The 24,249-nt window shown below is 42.8% G+C and overlaps 1 protein-coding gene and 1 long non-coding RNA gene across 4 annotated transcripts in view; one reads left to right on the top strand and one right to left on the bottom strand.

Annotated features, from left to right (window-relative positions):
• Positions 1-4,999: 4,999 nt before the first annotated feature.
• Ipo8 (importin 8) overlaps positions 5,000-24,249 on the bottom strand; it is a 66,704-nt gene continuing 47,454 nt past the window's right edge. Inside the window, exons 18-25 of one of the 3 annotated variants that reach the window (XM_006986670.4) lie at positions 23,899-24,024; positions 23,164-23,261; positions 20,982-21,077; positions 17,663-17,883; positions 15,884-16,089; positions 13,864-14,061; positions 10,361-10,477; positions 5,000-7,111 (exon numbers count right to left, since the gene is read on the bottom strand). In XM_006986670.4, coding sequence (XP_006986732.1) covers positions 7,092-7,111; positions 10,361-10,477; positions 13,864-14,061; positions 15,884-16,089; positions 17,663-17,883; positions 20,982-21,077; positions 23,164-23,261; positions 23,899-24,024 — 1,082 coding nt within the window. In that variant the 3' untranslated portion in view covers positions 5,000-7,091. Of the gene's footprint in view, positions 7,112-10,334; positions 10,478-13,863; positions 14,062-15,883; positions 16,090-17,662; positions 17,884-20,981; positions 21,078-23,163; positions 23,262-23,898; positions 24,025-24,249 lie in introns of all 3 variants that reach the window. The other 2 variants (XM_006986671.4, XM_006986672.4) reach the window with 2 other exon arrangements.
• On the top strand, positions 10,372-12,192 carry LOC121828179 (uncharacterized). The gene is made up of 2 exons (XR_006070703.2): positions 10,372-10,510; positions 11,954-12,192. It is a non-coding gene; the product is annotated as an uncharacterized LOC121828179 (long non-coding RNA).

The following is a 24,249-nucleotide window of genomic DNA, read 5'->3' on the forward strand; positions in this document are numbered from 1 at the left end:
GGAATTTGGAACAGTGACCCCCTCTCTCCTTGGAGCACTGACTCCTTTCCCATTCTTTCATTTCCTGTGTGCCAGTTTTTTCAGACTGGCCAACTGAATGAAGACTGCAAAGTTAGACCCCAGCCAGTGGGGAAAAACAGTTACCACCTGAGCTAGAATAAAAACCAAATGCACCTCCTGTCTCTGTGTGTTCACTCCTCTAAGTACACCCTCCTGATCAAGAGTAAAATTTGCCTTGTCCAGACAAGAGTGGTGGTCTCTTTACTCTGCAATCCTGAACTTTCTAACAGTAACACTTTACATTTCCACTAAAAGCACAGGGGTTCACTTTCTCCATATCCTTGCTAACATGACTTTTTTTTTGTTGTTGTTGTTGTTTTGTTTGTTGTTGTTTCAAGACAGGGTTTCTCTGTGTAGTCCTAGCTGTCCTAGAACTCGATCTATAGACTAGGCTGGCCTCAAACTCAGAGATCCACCTGCCTCTGCCTCTCAGTGCTGGGATTAAAGGCATGTGCCACCACTGCCCGGCTCTAACATGACTTTTTATTCTATTATTTATTAGTAGTAATATTAGTAGTATTGGTATCATTATTTGTGTGTGTGTGTGTCTGTGTGTGATGTGTACATACAAAGGTCAGATGATAATTTCAGAACTGTTTCTCTCCTTTCACTGTGGGCTCTGGAAATCAAACTCAGATCACCAGACCTACAGAGAAAGCACTTTTACCTGCTGAGCAGTCTCACAAGCCCAATTCAGAAGTGTTCTTGTCAGTGCACTGTGTGCTGAAAACAAACCCTTTCAGCTCTGTGGCTCAGTCAGGCTCTGACATATTCAGTCAACTGCTTATTTAAAAGCAGAAATTGTCTCTGTGGGTTTCTTGGAGCCATGCTTACTACCATCGCCTCGTGTGTGTGTATGTGTGTGTGTGTGTGTGTGTGTGTGTGCGTGCGCGCGCGCACGCGCGCGCAGCCATAAGATTATGGGAGACATGTCACTCAGACCATCACAAATGGTAAATTGTATTTTTAAAAGCAAACAGTTTATTATGAAAAGATTTTTAACATAGATTTAAACTCAAGAGGGGTCACTTAGGAATAGAATAGTTTAAGTGTGGCATGGGCTCCTTGAGAGAGAGGGTTGTCTCTATGTATATTTGTTTTACTTTATTTTATTTATGTATATGAGTGTTTTGCCTGCATGTATATCTGTGTACTACATGCATACCTGGTGCCTGTGGAGATGGCTAATCTTGGTTGTTAATATGACCTCATCTGGAATCAGCTGGACACACCTGTGAAAGATTATTCTTGATTGGGTCGTTTGAAGGGTGAAGATTTACCCTAAATCTTGATCATTTAAAGTGATCAGGAAGATCCACCTTAAATCTGGGCCACTCCTTCTGGTGGCAGTTTACATAAAAGGACATACAAGAAGGAGGCTTCTGCATTTTGCATGTTTGCCCACATTCTTGCTGTTCTCCTTCCTGTTGCTGGGGCACTCCTTTGCTGGCATTAGAACCTACTTCTTCAGGATTCCAACATACACTGGAGACCAGCTGAGATATCCGGCCTGTGGACTGAACAACGATCAGATTCTTGGCCTTTCCACTGAGAGACAGCCACTGTTGAACTAGGCAGGCCACAGCCTGTAAGCCACTCTAATAAATCCCCCTTTAATATACATAATTCATTCTACCAGTTCTGTTCCTCTAGAGAACCCAACAAATACAAAGAGGATGTCAGATCCCATGGAACTGGAGTTTTAGAAAGTTGTGAGCTGCCATGTGGCTGCTGGAAACCAAACTCTGGGTCCACTGAGACTAGCCAGTGCTCTTAACCAATGAGCCATCTCTCCAGCCCCTATCTTTATGTACATTTTACCACAACACACACACACACACACCAAAAAAGAAAAAAAAAAAGGAGCAGGGAGCAAATAGGAGTTTCTCATGATCTTTAAAATAATCCTCTATGCTGTTGTCATTCCTTTCTGCAAAACAGTATATTAAAAACTGCCTCACTTCCCCTAGTATCTTTTTTTTTTTTTTATGGCTTTTCGAGAGAGGGTTTCGCTGTGTAGCTTTGCACCTTTCCTAGAACTCGCTTTGTAGACCAGGCTAGCCTCAAACTCACAGAGATCCGCCTGCCTCTGCCGCCTGTGTGTTGGGATTAAAGGCGTGCGCCACCACCACCACCACCACCACCACCACCACCTGGCTTCCCCTAGTATCTTATCAGGACTGTCTGTCTTCTATCCCAGGTTGGCCTCAAACTCTTGGCAATTTCCTTGCCTCCAGCTCTCAAGAACTAACATGGAAGCTACCACACCTGGCTAGAATGCTTACAATACTTTATTAAGCATTCCATCATGAGCTTATCCTCAAGATTGTCATAAGCATGTATGAGAATCATAGAAGTGATTATACAGATTTCATAAGTATTGGGCTTCATCTTATGGGTTCCTATCTATCTTGATAAGGCTGATATATAGTGAGTCCCTTGTCTATTTGAATTTCTAAAGTCCCTGTGGTTTCAGGAAGACTAGTAGAGCTGAGGATGGCATTAAACACTGCAGAGACACAAGTCAGCCTCTGCTGAAATCTAATGCAAGACTTCTTGCCCATGCTTGTTACTACATGCACAGTTCAGAGAAAGCATCCATCCAAGATGGAATGTTAAAATGTTGTACTACAATGTCTCCTGCTTGCCATCATCATTACCGCAGAGACACATAAGACAATTGAACAAGATCATTGGCAGTCATCTTAGAGGCATGGGCTCCATTTTAGAATCACTGAAACCCATCTTGGATCAGGGGCCATTTTGGAGTCATGGAGGCAATCTTGAAGTCATTAGGGCCATCTTGGAATCATTGAAACCATCTTGGAATCAAGGAACATCATTATTATTCTCTTGGTTTTTCAACTACTTTATTACTAGTATAGATATGCCAATTTGATAGGTAAATCTTATATTCTGCAATTTAATGGAACTTTTTATCCCTAACAGGTCTTTAGTTGTACCTTTAGATTTTTCTGCATGTACTATCATGCTAGACCCCCAAGATAGCTCATCAGGTAAGGTGATTGCTGCCAAGCCTGAACAACTGAATTTGATCCTAGAACCTTTATGGCAGGACACACACACACACACATACTACACACTAAATGTAACAAAAAATATGGTGGGGAGAATCTGGGAGGAATTGAAGGAGGGTAAAAAGCATAACCAGAATATACTGTATAAAAAAAATTCTGTCAGTAAAATTAAAAATTAATAAAATTTAAAATCATGCTATTTGCAAACAGAGATAGAGAGTCCTCTTTCTGTGGACTCAGCACCTCACCTGGGTAGCACAGTACAAGTGACCCTACTGACAGGGAGAAGGTAAACTGGCCCCTAGAATGTGAGCATGGGAGACCTGGCCCCACCCCTCATCTGCATATGGTGGTGTGAACTGGGGAGAGATGCCTTCCCACCCTGGCCCTCGCCTCCTGTGGCAGGTGGGAAAGTTGTCCCTGCCCTCACCACATGCAGCACTCCAGAGAATGGCCCCTGTATTTCGCCTGGGCAACACAGTAGAGCTGGCCCTGAAAGTGTAGGTGTGGGAGAACCAGCCCAGGGGCATGAAAACAGAACTGGCTCCACCCCTTGCTCATCCCTGCAAGGGGTGAGCTGGCTGAGGCAATGTTGGAGAGCTCACCTGGTGATGAAGATGAGGGAGAGCTGGTGGGCTGATCAATCCTGCAACTACATAGGGCCAGAACCAGGGTTATGAGTTGGCTCACCCCAACATCCATCCCATCTATGATCTGCTGGAGCATGTGAAGGGGCTGGTCCTGCAGACCCAAAGCTTCAGGATCTCCATGACACACGGCAACAACAGGATATCCAAGAGGAGTCCCAGAGGCCTTGAACCAGACCAACGACTTTTTACAATGAACACTTGCAAGTGAAGATCTATGGGTAAAAGGGTTTACTGTGTCACACTACAGTTTCCATAACGAGATTATTCTTTTGTTGTTGTTTCCTTTTTGTTCTCTTAAATTTTATTTTATCTGGTGGGGGTGATGGGGGAGGTTGCAAGGGCAGAGGACGGATACATAGGGACGGGAAATGAATGGGATCGAGATGCAAGATGTGAAAGTCACAAAGAATAAATAAAAAGAAAGTTAAAAGACTTTTTTAAAAAAGGGACCTCTTTCTGATTTGGGTGCCCTCTATTTCTTTCTCTTCCCTAATTTCTCAAGCTAGGCCTTCCAGAACTATAACAGCCAAAGTTAAAACCCTTGTCTACTCTAGTTCTCTGAAGAAAGGCTTTTAACTTTCCATTTAATATGGTGTTACCTGAATTTATTACATAGGAAACTATGTTGAGGCAAATTCTTGCTATACCTGATTTTTGAAGTTTTTATTATTGGAGGATGCTAATTTTATCAAATACTTTTACCATGTTTATTGAAATGATGATGGTTTTGTCCCAGAGGTATATTAATTTACATGTGTCGAATCATTCTCAAATCCCTTAAGATAAATTGCGTGTGACCACAGTGTATAATCCTTTCTGACGTGCTATTCAATTCAGTTTTTAATATTTTAAATTCTTATACATTTATTTTTGAGATAGTCATCCATCACACAGGCTGGCCTCCAACTCACCATGTAGATGAGGATGGCCTTGAACTTATGATCCTCCTACTACCAAGTGCTGGAACTACAGGTGTGTTTCACCCTTCCCAGCTCTAAAAGTTGTGTAGGTCGGCCTCAAACCAGTGCTCCTCCTGTCTCATCTTCTTTAGCACTTGCCTACCAGGATGCACTACCATGACCTGCAGAAGTACTCCCACGCTCTCACTGTTCATGTCAGACCTGCTGGTTCTGACTTCTCCTGTTGTCCTCTCAATACCATCAGCCCTCTTGTTCCAGGTTCCTGGAAGTCAGGGAAACATGCCGATGAGTTATAACCTGTGCACTCCAGAAAATATTCCATTTAGCAGAGTTCAGTTCCTGGGATATCAGCCCACATTTTATTTTACAGTACATTCGTGTAAGTTCCTGCATTTCCAAGGTAACCAGATCACATTCCAGTTAGCACTTCTGGTAACAAAACCATACAATGACTCTGGCTTCAAAAACAAGGTGTGGTGGTATGCAGGAATATGTCTTCCCTTTAATACTGCAGGTGACAATTCACCACAAAGTCTCATCTCCAGAACCCTTCCCCCCAAGATCCAGTGTGAAAGCAAATTACCCCTGTTACAATTAAACCACACGAGACATGGGAGAAACCAAACTACTTCAGAGATCTAGAACCCCCCACAGTGCAATCCTTCCTTTCTAACTGCTGGAGGCCATGCAGCTTTGGTGCCCTGAAAAATGAGGGATTGGAAAATACAAGGTCATTTCACTCTGAAACGTATGGCTTTTCAAGATACGTCTGCAAAAAAAGAAAAAAAATTAAATAACCTAAATATTTAAAAAATAGTAAGAGTTGGTAATTCAGGAAGCACCTAGAAAATTCTGCCAGTTGCTGTTTAAACTACAGGCATTTCACAGAAACAAAATCTGTATCACATCCAGAAATACAACAAGTCCTGATGACATATTTTCATTTTGCTAAATGAAAGCACTGTGGTTCATACTCTGCTTTTGAATGGTTTGGGAAATTCATCTGCATACTGACATCATTCACCTACAAACCCAGCTGACCAAGAGACCAAACCTTGGAGAATTTTAAAAAACAACTGAGCCATAATAAATCAAGCTGGAGAAATTTCAGACTGTGAGAAAGCAGGTAGTTGGATCTGTTAGGACTTTTTACTAAATTAAAAAAAAAAAAAAATTCTGTAATGGCCATTAACTCCAATCCCTGGGAGGCTGAGGCAGGATTGCCACAAGTCTGAGGCCAGACCAAGCTGCACAGAGAGTTCCAGCCCAGCCAGAACTATGTAGCAAAACCCTAACTTAAAAAAAAAAACAAGTTAAAAATCAGCTGGGTATATTAACAGCAGTCAGAGGCTGAGTCAAGAGGACTGCAACTTTGAGGCCTGCCTGAGTTGCATACAGAGCAAGATTCTACCTCAAAAAAGAAAGGAGGGAGGCATGGAAGGAGAAAAGAAAAAAGAGGGAAAAAATGTAAGATGCTTTGGGCCCTGTCCAACATGGCTGGAATGGTAACTACCAACCAAGTCCCCACCCAGAAACTGTCTTCTGCTTAGAACTTCAATGTGTCTTCGACTTTGGACGCCCCCAACCCCTGCAGTATAATTAAACACATGACTCCTAAGAACTTCTTCAGTCCTGCTGCTGAGTCCAGTGACCAACAGGCCCCTGCGGCTGGCGCCAACAAGTGGGTAAAGCCTGAACTTGGCAGGTTACCAACGCAGTCAACACATTTGCGATCCTGAAGAAACACCACCCCATTCAAGAGGAAACACGTGACGGAAAAGGGAGCACGACAGTTCTTAGGAAAGCCATGAAGTCTGATGAAGAGAGCCTTTGGGCAGAGGGTGGTCAAAGGGAGCGGGGATGTTTCTGAAACCAGAGAGAGACTTGCACTAACTGCCAGACAGTCAATGCAGAGTAAAATGCAGAATGAAATGACATATAACCAAGGTTTACAGGATATCTAGAAATATGTTTTATGATTTAAAAAAATTGCAACACACTCCAAAAAAATTTTTCTGATAATTCATGTACAACAAAAGGCACTGTTATCCGCATAAATCCACTGATTCTTCATGGCAAAAACCTGAGACGCATGCGCCGATCCCTAACTCTAACCCCTCAGCGTTCAGCCTTCAGAGCGGACGCTTTGTCCTTTCCAGTCAATGACTGCTTTTCTTTAATTTCGTACATTACAGTAGCTGTTGAAAAATATATCTGCCAGGTTAAGAAGGGTCGAGGGAAAGGCGAGCGAGTCCATGGCTGCCTGGTGCCGACGGCACAGACCCTTGTTCCCCTCTTGGCCCTCACGCATCCCGTGAGAACAGCGGCGGCGGTGATGCTTGCTGGTCGTGAACCGTAGACGCGCCTTTCTGTTGTTGCTGGGCACAACCCCAAAGTTAAACGCAGAGAAGATGCCCTTGTCCTCAAATGTGCAGCCGCCCTGCTATTGGAAAAGAGGAGAGGGAAAACAAGGCATGCTGAAGGTGAGAACACGGAACGGAACTTTGAAGAAGCGGACTTTTATGATGATGGACTGTTTGGTTTGTTTCCAGACAGGGTCTCGTGTAGCCAGATTAGCCTCTAACTTGCTATGTAACTGAGGATGGCCCCGAACTCCTGATCCTCCTGCCTCCACAACACAAGTGCTGGGATTACAGACACCAATTCCCCTCCCGGCCTTGCTGCCATGCCTGGCTCTTTTTATGGATTTACAACTCTAAATGAATGTGATTCCTGGAATCTGTTGTGTCACCTAATTGAATGCCAGCCTTTAACAAAACCACATTCACAAGCAATTATGTTTATCATGAAAAAACCATTTGCTAACTAACATAGGTGAAATGTAAACAGTTCTAGGCTGGAGCTAATAGCTGCAGGCTACACTCTGCACAGGATGCCGACAAAAACTGGGACCCTGAAGAACAGTCCTCACCTAAAACGCTCATGTCTCCCATTGAAATACTTTGTAATCAAAAAGTTTTTCCCAGCCGGGCGGTGGTGGCGCGTGCCTTTAATCCCAGCACTAGGGAGGGAGAGCCAGGCGGATCTCTGTGAGTTCGAGGCCAGCCTGGGCTACCAAGTGAGTTCCAGGAAAGGCGCAAAGCTACACAGAGAAACGCTGTCTCAAAAAACCAAAAAAAGAAAAAAAAAAAAAAAAGTTTTTCCCACTAATAACCCAGGAGTGTGCTCAAAATCCCAACATTAAACAATCTTTCCTTCTTAAAAGCAGAAAATTGACATCACCAACATATGAATCCCAACAAATATAAATGAGAACTTGCTCTGATTTGGGTCATAAATGTCCCCTGAAGTCCATATGATGAACTTGGTTCCCAGCCTCTGGCACTACCGGGAGGTAGGAGAGCCTTTAAGAGGAGAGGCTTCCTGGGAGGAAGTGAGGTTATTGGGTGTGTGTGTATGCTACATGTATGCAGGTATCCAAAAGGCCATAAAAAGGCATCAGAAAAGGGAACTGGAGTTGCAGATAGTTGTGAGCCACCTGATGTGGGTGCTGGGAACCTAACCTGGGGTCCTCTACAAGAGTGGCAAGTGCTCTTAATTGCTCAGCCCCCGCTTCAGCCCCATTCTCTCTCTGCTTCTGAGGTCCCTTGACACGAGCCCATTTTCTCTACCTCACACTCCTACCAGAGGCCCAAAACCAAGGGGGCCAAGTGGCCAGGACTGAACCAAGAGCCAAAATAAAATAAAGTCTCCTCCTCTTAAGTGGATCTCCTTAGGTACTGGGTAACGTCGATGGTAAACTGAGTAATGTGGCATTTCATTTTCAAGAATACGAGCTCCTTCTAAGATCCACAGAGTTTTTTTAGTCCATCTATGGTTGAGACATTAGGTGGGCAATGGACTGACTAAGTCTTTCTGAACAAGATCTGTCCCAACCCTTAACTTCTCTAAAACATTAGGAGGAGACTTCTCTGCCGGAGTTGCTGTCCGACCCCCCTCAGCTGTGGGCAGCGCTGTAGGGTTTGCAGGGCACGTTATCGAGATAACGGTGCGCTACCCCGACAGACCCCCTTAAGGAGGGCGGCAGGGAGTACCCAGCTGGCCTCCAGTTAGCAACGCCGGGTGTGAAGGACGGGAAGCCCCGGGCCTCACTATAGAAAGCGAGGGCGGTGGAGAACCCCGGACCTGGAGGCTGCTGCCGCCCTGGTCCTAGGCATCCGCGCGCTCCTCACGAGGATAACTGTCGGAAGGACGGGAATGAGAGTAGCGACTACCGGGTGACTTCCAAAGTTCCCACAAGTTGAAGAAGCCTAAGATACACGGTGACCAAATGTGTGAGCGGGCTGGGTTTCCAAAGGATCCACCTCCAGCCGGCTTTAGGAAAAGAGCCACCTTCACTGGAGCCACCTCTGGCTCAGCCCTGTAGTGCCACTCAGTAGGCTTGGAATCAGAAAGGCAACTGCGTCGTTGTCCCCCACCCCATAGTTGGTTGAAACTACACAGCCGAGGATGACCTTGAACTGTTGACCCTTCGGTCTTCACCTCGAAAGTGCACAGATTACAAGCCTGCACCACCACATGTGGTTTTTATGCAGTGCTTTGGGATGAAACCCAGGGTTTATTATCCGTATTAGGTGAGCAGTCTACCAACTAAAGTACATCCTCAGGACGTCACTATGCTAAGGTTGACTTTTGTTTTGTTGAGATTTGTTTGATTTTCATTTGCGTGTGTTTATGGGGTCAGGGAGGCCTATCTTGTCCCTTGGAGCTGGAGTTTCATGTGGTTGCGATTAGCATGCTGGAAACTGAATTTGGGTCCAATGGAAGAGCAGCAAGGGTTCTTAACCACTGAGCCACTGCTTTTTCTTCAGGTATTTTTGCAGTGTTTTCGGTTTTTTAATTTGAAATTTTTATTTGGTTTAATCATGTAAAAGCTGTATTCTACTGTTTTATTACTTAATAAAATAAAAATTTAACACACACACACACAAAAGCATTAGGAAGATGTCAGCGAGGGAAAACACTAATAACCCCTACCTGTGAAATGGTGTTGATAGAGATAGAATATTATGATTAAAAAGAACCACCAAACTGGGCCTGGTGGCACAGGGACATGTCTATAGTCCCAGCTACTCAGAAGGTTGAAGCAGGAGGATAACAAGCCCAAAGATTCTAAGTTTGAGGCTAGGCTAGTCAACATTCCATCTTTAAAAAAAAGACGAAAAAAAGGTAGGCACAGTGGCACACACCTGTAATTTGAGCCCGCGGGAGGGTTGAGGCTCGAGGATAGTCAGTTTGAAGCTAGCTTGGACTACACAATGAGTTCCAGGCCAGCCACAAAGTGAAACCCTAACTCAAAAGAGAGACAGAGACAGAGAGACGGGTGGGCAGTGGGACTAGGATCGTAGCTCACTGGTAAATTATTTGCCCAGGATGTGTGAAGCTCTGAGTTCAAACCCCAGCATCTCAAAGAGAAAAAGAGAGAAAGAACAACCATACAGCCCAGGAGAAGCAGCACAGATCAGTAACTCCAGCACATACAGGTAAAAACAGGAGGATGACAAGTGCAGGTCCGCCCAGGCTACACGGAAAGACCCTGTCTTAAAAACAAAATAAGAGCCGTATGACAATGGAATTCTTCATTACAATGGAGGGGCTGCTCTTCAGCCATTTCAATCAAGTAAGGCAGGTGGTGGCCCTCTGACATATGACTGTGGAAAGGACGGCTGACCTGCCACTGTCCTCCGGTGCTCCGCCAGTGCGTACACCTCCTGCAGCTTCCTCTTCTGATCCTCACTGAGTGGTGCCACCAGCAGCTGATACCAGGCAACATCCCGATTCTGTACAGCTATAGCATTTCAGGGGGGTTGGAGGAAAAAAGGTAAGAAAGCCAGTGACCATTATTATCTCAGGAAAAGTAAGTGGTATGATCAGATCTCAATGACATTATTTTAGACAGTAAGAGACAGGGTGATGAAACTGATCCCGACAGTCATTTCTGAGGGCCCATTTACCCAACTATAAGGAACCCCAAGGAAAGTCCCTTTTACAAATCTGTGGTTTCCCTAATTCTGTCTTTTTCTATCTTCTTCTTCTGGAAGTTTCCCCAACTATATATATTCCCTAAAATACTGACACTGGGGAACACCTGGACTCACCTGTTACCATCCTCCTGGGAATCTTCCTAGTACCTTCCATACTAGCTCTGTCTCTACACTGAGGGCCCAAGTCTGCACCCTTGTGCAAAATCTTCCCCTTCTCTTCCTGGACTTTTCCAGCTAAATACTTCAAACTTAACACAACTGAAACAAAGTTTAACATTCTCTTTCTGAATGCTCTCAATTCAATCTCCTTTTTTTGTTTGTTTGTTTTTTGGGGTTTTTTTTTTTTGGTTTTTCAAGACAGGGTTTCTCTGTGAAGTTTTGGTGCCTGTCCTGGATCTCACTCTGTAGACCAGGCTGGCCTCGAACTCATAGAGATCCGCCTGTCTCTGCCTCTCGAGTACTGGGACTAAAGGCATGCGCCACCACCCACCAGCTCAACCTCCCATTTCTATTGGTCTCTCAGGAAACCATTACAAACCCTTCCCATGTGTAACCATGGCCAGCCCACATCACCTCTGCCTGTCTCTTAAAGTCCTCTACTTACATACTCTCCCCATCAAAGTCCACACTGTACTCTTGATCTAACAACCTCACATTGCCTAGGATCCTGAAGATCGTGTACTTCAAACCTAATTACTCCCAAAAGTAAACTGCCATATCAGGTCAACAGCTTATAGGAAAACACTCCACTATGCACTGGGTAAAAAGGGCCCATATTCAAGGCAGCACCCTTAGTTCTATGCCATCCTTCCCAGGAATGCCTCGGAGGCTTCTTTCCCAGTGGTCTGTCCAAGCTTGTCCACAGATGGCTGTGCAACCCCAGCAGAGGAGCTTCTAGACTGTTGTGCATGTTCAGGTTGTACGCGAGACCCAAAAGCTCCTGCAGTACTCAGGATGCATGCTGTGTCTGCAGATGACCATCCTGGAGCATACTTTCCTATTTCTATCTCCACAGCTGGCTTTCAGAGCACTCTTGTACTTGTGTTGGAACTAAATAATGGTGGTATGTAATGTTGGCATTGCCTAGTTGGCAAAAACAGTACACACACATGAGAATTTTAAACATCTAATAGTAGAAATAAATGATAACACAACCACAGAACTATTTAACCATAAAGCAAATAATAGACATTAGTTAAAGTTTTTTTTTTTTTCAGTACAACTGTTAGAATACTAATTTGCTAAGTATTTCATTGGCTTATTCTCTATTTTTATCGTAGGAAGCAAGTGAAGTCCTGAGTTGAATGTATGTTGTTGACATGAGTACAGCCATGTCAAGGACCCCAGTGCCTCAGCCCCATGGGAGTGGTAAAGCTTTCCTAGGGTCCATGTGCAAATATTGACAGTGTGTGCAGAAAATGTCCACTATAGCTCCTCCCAACTCCTGCCACCCAGTGTTTATAGCTGCATCTACAACCTGCTCCTGTTCAACTGTTTGCAATAAACTCAGTGAGCTTCAGGGGTGCTGCAGCATCTTAATTAGAGAGCCCAGCCCACCTGATCCCGCGTTTTCAGTGCCATGTGCCTATGATTTCTTCACCCCCTTGCAGTGGCATTTACCCTGTGAGGTCTCCAGTCCATCTCCCACTGTTATACAAGTCTACTGCTCTTACTCATTTGGCAAGGCCTTTGGACACGTGTGGCTTTAAGGAGTCTTATAACTTATAAGTGTTACTTTCTGTACAAAATCAGTACAGTTAATGTGGAAAAGCATCCCTTCATCAGGTCTTACCCTCTGTTTCTTCCCATATTTGGAATAATTAATAGGTGCATGGCCACAGTGTTTAAGCATCACATACCTGGACCACTTTACTCACAAATGTCAAAATGGCCATTTGTGAGTTCATGCAGTGGCAGCTAGGTAGTGCAACTCTGTGACAAGTTCAGCATCACATGCATCTCCCATCCTGGGCCACCACGATGCCCAAGTGGAAGGTCAGCGCGGACGGAGTGGCAAAGGTGGAGCCCAAGCACTGCTCCACAAGGCTGTTACTAAGCCCACCCCTCCCAGAGTGGACATGAAGCCGAAAAAGGCCCCGTCCATCATGTCAGTCAGTGTCCCCGCCTCCCTTCTTCTACAATCCAGAGGGGTATTTTTATCAACTATTTTGTAAATGCAAGTTTTTTAGTGGCTCTAGAAACATTTTTAAAAGGTGGGAGGAAGTCCCACCTAACCCCATTTTTTAAGCATAAATGATTTTTTTAAGAGGTTAAATCACATGCTGGTTGTTTATTTTTTGGTACAACCAGAAAAATAGCAAGATGCTGAATCAGGAGAGGATGTGACTGTCTCGGGGGTCACCATAACATTCTGTAGAGGCGGCTAGTTTTATATCCTACAACACAAAGCATACTAAATGGTAATTTGGAATCTCAGTTCTGCATTTGTGTCTAGAATATTTTCAGTTATATCTAGTCTTGTGTTTCTAGTAGAACCGTTTTCTAAAAAGCACTACTAGGTCCTTGCCCTGTCAGAACTGTCAGGGCAGTCAATTTTCCTAACAATTGTGATAATGTGCTGTGAAAGATGGACATTTTAAGTATGTACTGTAAGTGGCATAAAATTGTGAGTCAGTGAAATTGAGGACTGTGAGCCTTTGAGTGTCACGTGAGGTCTTAGGGAAAACTTGCCAGGTTTGAAGCTGGCACATCACTGGAGTAAGCTCAAGGAGAAACAGCAGATGGCTCTTCATTCGGATATGTGAACACAATGTGTAACTCTTCAGAGTTTGGGTACATGTGTTAAGAATTGAAATGACTGTGTACTCTGCTCCTCAACCAACAAAATCTCAGTTGTGAAAGAGAAAAAAAATAGGTTATTCTTGCCTGAGACCAAGCACAGCAGGTAGACACTTGTGCATAAAATGACGTCTGTGAAGGCGGCTGGCGGTTCACCCTGATGCTGCTGCTAGAGCGATGGGAGTTTAGGGGACTTTCGAGTGTGCTAGTGTGCTGACCTTTTTCATTTTAAAGTATGTTTGGATACTTCTACAGCAAAAGGTAAAATTTTAAAGAGTCTATACCAATATGGGGGCAGATCCCAAAACAACTTCTAACAGGAAGAAATTACAGATGTTTAAAAACACCTTCAGGTTTGAGGAATGGGGGGGGGGGGGAGCTGAAGACATACCCAGGAGAGCTTGTGTGAAAAACTGGTACTCATCCACACTGTTGTCAAGGTCCAGCGGGGTGCTGAAGCCCTCGAGGGCTGTCTCCTCCAGCACTTCCTCATCCCAGTCCTCGTCCTCGTCCTCGTCACCTCTGCTGCTGTGCGACTGCATAGCCTGAGCAGTCACATTTGTTTCCTCCTCCTCACTGGAAATCTCCTCTGTGGACCATTAATGATGTAAAAGAATGAAAAACGAGGATTATGAAATAAATCTGAAATATGAAACCACCACAGGATCTATCTAAAATTATAAACTGTATCTTTACTGTAGTAGATTGTCTGGCCTCACCCTCTTAAACTCAGTGGCCCAGACTGAACATTAATAAAGCTGCCATGGCCACCTACTCACATTAAGAATACTATTTAACTGCAGGCTCCCACACTCTTCTCATTGGAAGAAAAGCAGAATGGTTCCCATTCATGTGTATTTTCAGCAACAATGACTTCAACTCTCCTAAACACTAAACACTAAGGAAACAATTATGAAGTGCTCAGAAATGCCCCCAAGAGGTCATTTCTGCTCACAAATAGTAACAATACAAATATGTAAAGAAAAACAAACTGGTTGGCTACATGTAACTTACAAAGTTAAGAGAATGACTGGAGTGTCTGCATCAAGCATGAGGACAATCCCCAGAACCCAAATTAAAAAGAAAACAAAACCAACAAAAAACTCAAAGTACAATGGCATTACTTGTAATCCGAGTGCATCCCTCGGGCTGCTCCCTGCCCATCTAGACTAACCTACTTTGAAAACTCCAAACTAATGAGAGATTCTACCTCAGAAACAAACAACAACAAAAAGTCAAGGTAGATAACATCTTAGGAGCAACACCCGAGACTGTCCTCATGGCTTTAATCCTTTACTGTGCATTGTTCGCAGTACATAATAATCCAAGAGCCTCCGGTGTGCCAGAGGCATCTTGTGACCAAAGTCATGCGAAGGCTGCGTCCCTGCTTCAGAAAAACAATTTTACAAATCACAGAAGGAAAACAATCACTGTTTTCCACAAAGATTCTTTACTGTTTACCACAGTGATTCTTCAAGATCAAAGTACTTCTAGAAAACAACTATTCATTCTAAAGTCTATCCCAGATACAGCAACTCTGCTAAATTCCTACAACAGTTCTCTCAGAAATCAGTTCTCTCCATCAGACATGTGGGTTCTGGAGCTTGAACTCAGGTCATAAGGCTTGGCAGCAATCACCTTTACCCACTAAAATATCTAGCCAGCCCTGTGATTCTTGATTGACTAAACTGCCTGCATTCATACATTTTACTCTAAATTTGTTTAAACCTTAAACATCTCAAATTATAATTTTTGAGGATAAATTACCCAAGAACCATTCTTTTAAAAATCCATCTCTATAGAACTCTTATACTGACAGTGTACACTTAATCTAAGGAGTCACTCAGTTATTGGTAGCTACTTTCACTGAGCTTGTTAGTATAAACAAAACAGTAAGTCTTAAGTTGCTAATCCATAGTCAAGACCATCTGATTCTCTTACACATATGCTTCTCAAGGCAAAACCACATCTACTGGGCTCCACTTAGAAGTCACTGAAAGTTTAAGTACTAAGGAATCTAAATGTACCCCACATGATAAAATTTGTAAGTCAATCAAGTGTCACAGGCCAAAGAAAGACACTTTGTTTAATGATTCCAAACAGACTAAAATTTAAAGGAAACACATGGAGAGATAGCTCAGTGGTTAAGAGCAGTGGTTGCTCTTGCAGAGGACCCAGGTCCTCAGAACCCACAGGGTGGTTCACAACAATCTGAATTCCAGTTCTAGGAGATTCAACACCTTCTTCTGGCCTCTACAGGTACCAGGCACACATATGGCACACAAAAATGCATGCTGGCAAACAGTCATGTACATAAAATAATAATTTAATTTTTATAATAACAAATTAATGATAAATTAATCTAAAAAGCAAAATCAACTATAGTAAAAATCGTAAGTAGAAGACGTTACCACTTTCCTCCATGTCGGCTTTCTCTGCCTTTAAGTTATCTTCACGGTTTACCAGTTGTCGTGTAGCACAGACCTGCTTCAGGCCAAGGAACAGGAAGAGAATGGAGGGCAGGATCTGTGCAGCCACGGCATCCACAGCAGGAGGTCGGTTCTGCAGTTCCAAGAGGATGCTCAGTCCTATTATACACATCTTCCGGTCATGGTGTCTGCAGATGTGGTCACAAAGGACAAACTATAGAACAGTGGTTCTCAACCTTCCTAATGCTGTGACCCTTTAACACAGCCCCTCATGTTGAGGTGACCCCCAACCATAAACTATTTCACTGCCACTTCGTAACTGTAACTTTCCTACTGTTATGAATAATTATGTAAATATTTCTGGAGATAGAGGTTACTCAAAGAGGTCACTTCCCATAGGTTGAGAACCACTGCTCTAGAAAGACTAAAGCAAGTGAAATCCTATATAAATCAAATTCTACAAACAAACAAACCAACTCTTACCCACAAAGACCTGTGAGGGAGGTCAGGTGTGGTGGCTCACACCTGTAACTGCAGCACCAAGGAGGCTGAAGCAGGGGGGTTGTAAATTCAAGGTAAACCTGGACTACAGAGCAATTTCAAGGCCAGCCTCGGTTCTATAACAAGACTTGGTTTCAGGAGGAAAAAAAAGGCTTATAGGAGTCTGCAATTAGCATTTTGAATTTTGCTATAATACTACTTATGATTAATGAAAGAGCTGTATTTGAACATTAGCAAAATGAGGTTTGTTAGAGATGAAATGCCTATTTGGCAGCATAAGATTTCTACACAATGGGAAAATGAAGAGCTCTTCAGACCATGCTCTCCTGGCCTGGTCCTCAGCTTTTCTGGCAGATATGCTCCATCCACACCAACCCCGGGTGCCAAAAAATACTTCAAAAAGTCAGCATCTATCATGCTGACTTGACTGGCTACACACACATCTACCATCAGCCTCTGCTGTAACAGAATAAGAAAATTTTAATTCCAAAGGAAAAATAATTGGTTATTTTATATTAGACATATTTTTCTGTGAAATGCTTCCTTTGTTTAAAAATATCAAAAATTAAAAGACAAAAGCTAGGGAAAAAAAAACCCTCAGTGTTAAGAACAATTTCTGTTCTTCCAGAGGACCTGAAATTGATTCCCAGAATCCACATGTGGCTTATAATCACCTACAACACCAGCTCCAGGAGATCCAACACTTCTTCTGGCCTCCGAGGTTACCCAAACATGCACAGCATACATATGGTATGCATTCACACAGAGATACACACATATACATGAATAAAAATAAATCTTAAAAGCCTAGTGCTCAGAAGGTAGAGGCAGGGGGATCAAGCATTCAAGGCCAGCCTGAGCACGTGAAATATGTCTTGAAAACAAAATTAAAAACAACTATATTAATTACTGTATAATGAATCTTACCATCAGGTTATACTTCAAAATATATTTCTAATTTTTTGGATTAAAGAGATGGCTCAGCAGGTAAAGGTGCTGGACCCACATGATTTAAAAACAGAACCAACTCCTGAAAGCTGTCCTCAGACATCCTCTGCAACATGCCATGACACAATTGTGCCCACACACATACACTGGCACAGATACAGAATAAATAAATTTTTAAATATCCCTAATTTTCAAAAATTTAAATAATATACTAAAAATAGTCCCCAAGATATAAATATCATCTCTGAACACTGTACTAAAACATAAACTTCCCAAACACTGAAGCAACATGAAACCAAGAAAAGCACGTACCCCAGGAAGTAATCGGTGTCGTTCATCCACTGGTTGATGAACTGTGCAGTGACAGGTCCGGGGTTGTGTGGCAGCTGGACTCGCTCCAGCGTGTGGAAGAGCAGCTCAGGGCTGTAGTAAAGCGCAGCGATCGCCACCTGAAGACACATGGTGCGCAGCTCACTGGTCTTGACACCACGGGTCAATCTCTCCAAGACAAGTTGGACAAACAGCGGGACACACTGGAGGATGGGACAGAAGCAAGAGTCACCCACACACTGCAGCCCAGAGACATCCTGAAGGCTGATGCTGGCTGTGTCACCAATAAATGAGTCTTGTGACAATAGTGCTTACTTCAACTGTGTGTAGGAGACATTTAAAGCCCTACATTCCCATCAAACTCAGAGAGACCAAGAGACTAAGTAAACAGAAAGTGACAGTCTACGAAGTCTCACTCCCTTTCCTGTCCACACTGAGCCAGCTGGAGATTGCTTGTGGGCTCCTCCTTCCAAACAGCTCACTCCCTCAGCCATTTCCATGTCTAAGGTAAATGACAAAGATAGGATTGATGTCAATTTGGAAATAAATGAATGAGACTATGACATGATCCATTTGTCTCTTGAAAAACAAAATCCTACCACTACACACAAAAGCTCAAAAATGCTGAGAAAAAACAAAACTGTGGGTCTCAAGTCCTCTGAATACAATGCTAACTCCTGTGGCGGTACTGTGTCCCCCCAATATATTGTGCATCCTAATAAACTTATCTGGGGTCAGAGAACAGAACAGCCACTAGATATAGAGGCCAAAAAATGGTGGCACTCACACCTTTAATCCTAGCATTCCAGAGGCAGAGATCTGTCTGGATCTCTGTGAGTTCAAAGCCACATTGGAAACAGCTAGGCATGGTAACAAGAGCCTTTAATCCCAGGAAGTGATGGCAGAAAAGTATGTAAGGTGTGAGGACCAGGAACTATAGCCTGGTTAAGCATTTAGGCTTTTGAGCAGCACAGCTCAGCTGAGAGGCATCCAGTCTGAGGAAACAGGATCAGCTGAGGAATTGGCAAGGTGATGTAGCTGTGGCCTGTTCTGTTTCTCTGACCTTTCAGCATTCACCCAAATATGGGGCTCTGTATTTCTTATTTAAGAACCGTTTAGAATTACATCTACAAACTCCAGCATTTATTTCTCATTTAGATACTTAATGTTCTTGATTGGAGTGGATTGTGTCACATAATGTCTGATATCTACATTAAAAATCACGAGCCATGGTGAAATAATTAGTTAAGAATCAGTAAAGTCAAAAGGAAAAATTAACCTGAGCTAGCTGTGGTGGTGCACGCCTTTAATCCCAGCACTTAGGAGGCAGAGGCAGGCAGATCTCTAAGTTGAGGCCAGCCTGGTCTACAGAGCAAGTTTTAGGACAGCCAGGGCTACACAGAGAAACCCTGTCCCAAGCACCACTACCCCCCCACTAAAAAAAAAACAAACCCTCTTTCTGATAGTTTCAAAACTGAAGTTTAATAAATATTTACTATTATATGTAAAGCCACCAAGAGCTAAAAGAACCTTTAAGTTTTAAAATTAATATAACAATTATCCCTTTCTGTTAAATTAAAACAAGACTGATATGCTGTGGGATGTCTTTTCTGTATGCTGTGAATATGTGTGGCTCCCATTGGATAATACATAAAGCTGTTTTGGCCTATGGCAAGAAAGCTTACAGCCAGGCGGGAAATCCAAGCAGAGATACAGAGAGAAGGGTGAAGTGGAGAGAGACGCCAGACTCTACCAAAGGAGCAACAAGATGCCAGCAGACCGGTAACTCCACGGCCACGTGGCAACATGTAGATGAATAGGAATGGGTTAATTTAAGATGAAAGAGCTAGCTAGTGGGAAGCTGAAGCCATAGGTCATACAGTTTGTAATTGATATAAGCCTCTGAGTGATTATTTTATAAACAGCTGCGGGACTACAGGGCCAGGTAGGACCAAGAAACTTCTGGCTACACTGATGACTTAGGAAAATATATTCATAGAAATATTTTATTCAATAAGAAATGAATAAATATATAAATAAATAAATGGCAGATCACCAACAACAACAGTGACATCACAGATAGGATATACCAGCCCTCCTGGTAGAAATAACTCACAGAGACCTCTGAAGTATTCTCAACTAAAACGTCAAACCTGATTCCTCTAGCTGACAGGAAACAGAGAGGCATTATGTCCAGGCTATACCTGAGGGTTCTATGTGGTGTCCACACTAACATTTGATCACTAACAGTCCTCAGCTCTTTAACACAAAGCCTTGAGCTTCTCAGTCCCTCTGCAACCCAAGTCTAATACAAACACTGTGGACTCTTACTGACTATACAAGTATCCAGCTCCTTCCTACTCACCACAGCCCTCCAAACTGAAGTGGTCACCTTTTCCAACTTCATACAACTCTCCAAAGTCGATGATGAGATAAAGTCATCAAACGTAAGTTTTCACATTCCTTCTTTCTATATCAAGACAAGTCACTGTACTAGCATTATCTAAACAGCCCTTTCAAGACAATCACTACAGCCCTAGGGTTTAGAAAGCAAAACCATTCCATATTTAACTTGGAGAACAATATGTAGCTTCCTAGACCCACTCCAGTCACACAACAATGGAATCTGTTGACTTTTGTTTGTCCCATTTTCCTCTACATTTGACCCTAGAAAACTTTTTTGTTTTATGAACATCTATTACCACCTGTAGGTAATAAACGTGGGTGGCATGACTCTGTTCCCACATGCCCATTGGCCTCCTTTTCCAGGGAAGGTTCTGTAGGCAAACCCAGGTTCTTGCTCTTACCTGGCTCTCTCCTTTAATGCCTTCTCTTTTCTGATGCTTCCTACAAAATCTCCTACTATAAATCCTGTTCTTTCCTTCCCACTGCTTTCCTCACACCCCCACCAGCCACAGCCTCCTTGTTCATCTGTAGAAGACCCATTCATTGGTCGCACACTCAGCAACCAAAACCCTGGCCTTTGATCTTGTCATTTCTCTGCTCGAGGGTTCTCTGTTTAATTGCTCGGAGTAGGATCTAGCACACACGATTTTTACTTTGCAAGCCACATATGACCTCCATTGCACATGCTCCTGTCTGTATTCTGGTATTGTTACCATTGCCATGAATGTTTATGAGTATTTTTTTTCTTTTCCTATTATTCAAATAGGATTTGCACCAGCAAGTACAAGCTATGGCTGCCTTTTTACTTTTCCATCAAAATATAAGTAGAATATCAATCAGGCATGGACATTTTTTATGTAAGTGTCCAGGAGGAGACTTTTCTAATATGTATCACCTGGTCAATTCCCCTTCCTTTGCACTGAAGAATGATGACTTCCAGGAGTTTGGCAGCATGGCACTCAGCGTCCTCTCCCGCCTCTCCACACAGTACCTAGAGCAACAAGTTAGCTCAGCATGAGTGCCAGAGGGAACAAACCCCGTGAATTCAGTCATAGAAATAAGTTTTGTAGTTTTTTGAGACAGGATCTCTATGTAGCCCTAGCTGGCCTGGAACTCACTGTGTGGACTGCCTGGCATCAGGCTCAGAGAACTCCCCCTATCTCTGCCTTCCAAGTGCTGGGATTAAAGGCCTGTGCCATCAACCCAGCAGGGATCACTGCTTTTAGAAAAGCAACGGGCCGAGCAGGTATGGTGGTGCATACCTTAATCACAGCACTGGAAGGCAGACAGACAGTTCTCTCTGAGCCCAAAGCCTGTCTGATCTTGGTTTGCAAAAAGGTTAAAAAAAACAAGACATACCTTGTAATTTACAAATGGGCTGTGGAGCCACACACCTGAGTTCAAACACGGCTCCAACACAGGAGCTCTGAAACCTGGAACAATTTAATAAGCAGCAGGTCCAGTGTGATAAAAGTAGGGCTCTCAAATGTCTTAGGGTTAAATAAGGTCAAGAAAGCTCAGAATGGTTGCTAAGCAAGAGATATTTTCTTCATAGGTGTAGCCATTGGCAAGATGCCAGTACTCCTGTAACCAACCCTAAGGAAATTGATTGGGTCACAAAAAGGGGAGCATGGCATGAACATTCATAGAATGGGGGTAGCAGGAGGACACAGGACCCTAATTTGGGAGAGAAGGAATCACTAGGAGTTGGAGCTGGGCAAGAGAGGGCAATAATGAGTAAATATGATCAACATATAAAAGTATATGTAAGAAAACAACCTTATAATGAAACATTATTATATATAATTAATACATGTTAACAAAAACGTTTTAAAAAGAGTCTGACATGGTGTCACATGCCTTTAATCCTAGGATTCAGAAGGCAGAGGCAGGCAGATCTCTGTCAGTTCCAAACCAGCCTGGTAAACAAAGTGAGTTCCAGGCTAGCCAGAGCTAGAAAGTAAAACCCTGTCTCAAACAGAATTTTAAAAAAAAATATGACTTAGTCATCAAAAAATTCTTAAGATATAACCAATAGAGGATTAAGATAACATAGTGGACAATCATGTCTGTGCATAAATGCATCAAAGAATCATCACATACTGAAATAAGTATTGCTTCTGTAACCCTTATCATTGTTTTAAGTTGCTTATGTTCAAATGATCTACATCTAGGTACATAGGTGGCTTCTAATATACAATCAATTAAAAATAAAAGGATTGGTACCATTCTGTCATAGACTGGCAAACTGTATGGTTAGTTTTCCCAGCATTTTAATTAGTAACAAGTTTATGTTTTTAAGTTTTCTTTTTAAATTTATTTAATTTTATATGTGGAAAGTGTCTTGCTTCCATGTGTGTATATGCATCATGTACAAGTCTGGTGCCCACAGAGGCCACAAAAGAGTATCCAAATCCCCTGGAACTGGAGTTACAGATGGTTATGAGCCACCATATGGGTACTGGGAACCAATCCTGAGTTCTCTGCAAGAGCAACAAGTGCTCTTAACCACTGAGCCATCTCTCCAGCATCCATAAGTTTATATTTTTGAAAGAAAAAAAAAATGGAAAGAAAAGTAGAGAGCTGGCCCTCCATCTTCATAGATTCTCTATCCATGGATTCAACCAACCATAAACCAAATGTTTTGTTAAAACGTGGATCTATACTAAATGTGTACAGATTCTTTTTCTTGTTGTTATTCTCTGGCCCACCTGGCTTAACAACTATTTACATAACATTCTATTGGATTAGATATTATTATAAAAGTGGGTTGAATGCATGGTGAGATGGGCAAATACCACACTTGCTAGTTATGAGACTGGAGGACACATGGAGTCTGATATCCACAGGGGTCCTGGAAGGGTCTCTATGGATACAGAGGGATGGATGTATATACTGAAAAAATTTCAAAGTACATACATATTGAAGTGACATGTATAACACATAGTGTGAAACTTTAAAATTAAAACAATCACAAACTCATTCTTAAAATAAAATTGATAAATCTATTCAGATAAAGTAATATAAACATCCAAACATTATTAAGAATCACATGACAACTAACAGGATGCACTTACCTTCCTGCACATTGTGAACAAGACTTCTAAGTGCTTTGGATTTGACAGCAGAGTGTTGGTGTCTACTGTCACATAATTATGCAGGAGAGGCATCATGTCTGGGAAAAGATCCAGAATCCCAATGAGACTTGCACAACAGGAGCAGAAATCAATGATTCCCATTGAAACCACATTTCTGTAGCACTAAAATGCTGTCTCCCTTAGCAGCCACAAACTAGAAATGGACATGATATACCTACTCTATTTACGACTGAAGGAAATGCAGACTGAGAAGGTTAAAATGCTCACTGTTTATCAAAACAACACGTATGATCTGTCCCTGTCTCTCTCCCTCACTGCACTCAGCACCATATGACATACTGTCAAGTTCTCACTGGTGGGCTTTAGTACACCCTTGCCATCCCCCCACCCCCCACACTAGAATGAAAACTACAGAAGGGCTGCAGCTGTTCACTGCTGGATTGCTGGGCTGAGAACAGTGCTTAGGACAAAGCTGTGTTCAGAAAATATTTACTCAACTAACACATGGCTACATGCTCTGGATGAAAACTAACCTAAGAAACGAGACATACGACCCACCTCCTCTGCCTATCTGAGGGATGGAATAATCACTGCTATACTCACCCCACCCTTCCCTGGACAGTGAAATGAAAACATCTGATTAGTACTGAATCATCAAGTGTTATGGGAAGTATATCTAGACAGAAAGGAAAACTGTAGGATAACATTGCATGCCTGTAAAGTACTCGAAGGAATCCTGCTGGAAAACTTGATATAAAATGCCCAGAAGCTGCCACATCTGCGGGGAGATGGCATGGCAGGTTAAACTGTATGCCAGGGAAAGGATTTCCTCATAGAACTCTAGAAGGGAAAAACCTCTGGTTAGAATGTGAGGAAACAGAAAGATTAAAGGGACCACACAGAGGACTCAAACACATTCCTTTCATGTGCCACATGCTTCCCTGAACACCTTCCTCAGTGGCATCAGCCAGAGAGGCTGCCTTCAACACTAACTAAGATCTATCCTCTACTCAACAAGGCAAGGCAACCATCTGCTCATAGTACTAAAAAAAAAAAAAAAAACCT

The sequence above is a fragment of the Peromyscus maniculatus genome, chromosome 3 (genome assembly GCF_049852395.1).
Source record: "Peromyscus maniculatus bairdii isolate BWxNUB_F1_BW_parent chromosome 3, HU_Pman_BW_mat_3.1, whole genome shotgun sequence".
NCBI lineage: Eukaryota > Metazoa > Chordata > Mammalia > Rodentia > Cricetidae > Peromyscus > Peromyscus maniculatus.